The sequence below is a fragment of the Melampsora larici-populina genome, assembly GCF_000204055.1.
Source record: "Melampsora larici-populina 98AG31 unplaced genomic scaffold MELLAscaffold_29, whole genome shotgun sequence".
In the NCBI taxonomy this organism is placed as follows: domain Eukaryota; kingdom Fungi; phylum Basidiomycota; class Pucciniomycetes; order Pucciniales; family Melampsoraceae; genus Melampsora; species Melampsora laricis-populina.
The window spans coordinates 1-1,814 of NW_006768793.1; the positions used below are offsets into that span (position 1 = coordinate 1).

At 42.1% G+C, this 1,814-nt stretch overlaps 1 protein-coding gene across 1 annotated transcript in view; it reads left to right on the forward strand.

Annotated features, from left to right (window-relative positions):
* Nucleotides 1-198: 198 nt before the first annotated feature.
* The window catches only part of MELLADRAFT_108330 (uncharacterized protein), a gene marked incomplete at both ends in the record, with an annotated part of 2,326 nt that continues 710 nt past the window's right edge, over nucleotides 199-1,814 (forward strand). Inside the window, 7 exons of the mRNA XM_007412109.1 lie at nucleotides 199-261; nucleotides 329-382; nucleotides 461-595; nucleotides 667-798; nucleotides 848-979; nucleotides 1,087-1,302; nucleotides 1,383-1,512. Coding sequence (XP_007412171.1) covers nucleotides 199-261; nucleotides 329-382; nucleotides 461-595; nucleotides 667-798; nucleotides 848-979; nucleotides 1,087-1,302; nucleotides 1,383-1,512 — 862 coding nt within the window. The remainder of the gene's footprint in view (nucleotides 262-328; nucleotides 383-460; nucleotides 596-666; nucleotides 799-847; nucleotides 980-1,086; nucleotides 1,303-1,382; nucleotides 1,513-1,814) is intronic.

Sequence of the window (1,814 nt, forward strand, 5' to 3'; positions counted from 1 at the left end):
AAAAAGTAGGCAATACCGCGATACTAGCCGGTCCAGATATCACAGACACTGGAGGTCGGCTCAACAATGCTGGATTCTTTGCACAGTAAAGCTCAAATTTTTCATTCTAATTTCACAGGCAATCACAAAAACACAGCAAGAATTTGAAGAGAGATTCAACTTGGCCTAAACAGATTGGACCATTCATATCAGCAGATGATGTGCCAGCAAGAAAAATTTGATGGAAGAATGATAAGTTTTGAGAATAGAGAAAACAAATGTGTAGGTGAAGAATTATGTATCAGATATTTCTGTATCAGCTGAATTCATGATCTGTGTTTCCATTCAGAACTTGCCGAGAAGGTTGGAAACTCCTGCATCCCCATCAGCTATGCCAATCTCAGTAGGTCATATCTCTCAACAGCTTACCGTCATTTTTATTTGGATAGTTGGTGCTTTTCTCACATGTGCGCTAAATTAGACTTTGTCTAGCCCAGAATCAACTGGATCAAATCTCGTTTGGTCTGATGCGAACTCTAATGAAGTTTTAAATGAGTCTGAGCCATTTTTAATAACCACAATTAATGTGAGCTCTTCATCATCCAGGTTCATCACAGTAAGTGGCATAATCTTTTATTGGCCCTGGTTGTACATATTGATGATTCTCTGAGATGTTTGATTGATCAGCCTCCTCTTAAAAGAAGCCCCACAGAATTGATTCCAAACAAATCGGCTGTGGATTCTATGGAAGTCGATGATCAATCTGACTCCAGTTCACGGACGCAACGGCCGCTTTTCCAAGCACAGGACCACGAAGGGGTTGGTTGAAAACTCAGTGACACTCTTGACCATGTGTTTACTGACTCAGATACTGCTTGATAATCAGGCTCAATCTTCCACGATTGCTAGTAGTTCAGCTTGGGTACATCAGACAGCAAACATGGACAGGAGACGTGCAACACCAAATCGGCAACATACAAATGCATTCTCTGAACCAAGGGTACGTTCCTTGCCACCTTGGGGTGATATCAGGAGTATAAATTATACAGAGGACAAGAATTTTGTACTGAGATAGAGTTGAACCTGCAACTAACGTATCCTGTATAGATTTCAAACTCCCATCCTTCATTGACACCCATTAATAGATCTCCACCTGCTGATATTGCTGTCACCCCGGTCCGACAAACGAGTCACATCAACCCAAGTTCCAAACCAAAGTTATGGGTGCGACCTTCTAAAAGCTCACAAAATAAGCTCACAGAAACTTTAAGGAAACAAAGGGACACAATGACCCCAGAGAACAAGGATGATGATCAAAATTCAGTAAGCTCATTGATTTGAACACCGGTGGATTGAAATCAGGCTGTACTTGAATGAGCTAACATTGTGTCTGGCTTGAAAAGTCTAAAGCTATTCAGCAGCATTTTCAATACCTTGCGGGAGTTAACCGGGAAAAAAAATCCTTCCCCCAATCTCCGACTCATGAAGATTTGGAGAGTTTACCGGAACTTCCTGATGGGACTGCACCCCTTGGTCTATCAGCTCCATACATCCTCAGAGCTAATCAGCTCTCACAAGAATGGGCTGATGATGACGAGATGGGAGAGGGCTTTCGAAATCGCTGCGAGCAAAGACTCAGACAATTAGGGTATTCAAATATGGTTCTGAAAATTTCCAGAAGTGTTTCGCCAGAACACCAGAAGCCTCCTGCTCTTCTGGAAAACATGCAGTGTTGCTTATTCTAAGCTTCAGATTACCATAAGTTCAGAACACACCCAAAAGCAAACTTCTGGCGTACTGGGGAAACACTTCTGGAAATTTCCAGAACCATATTT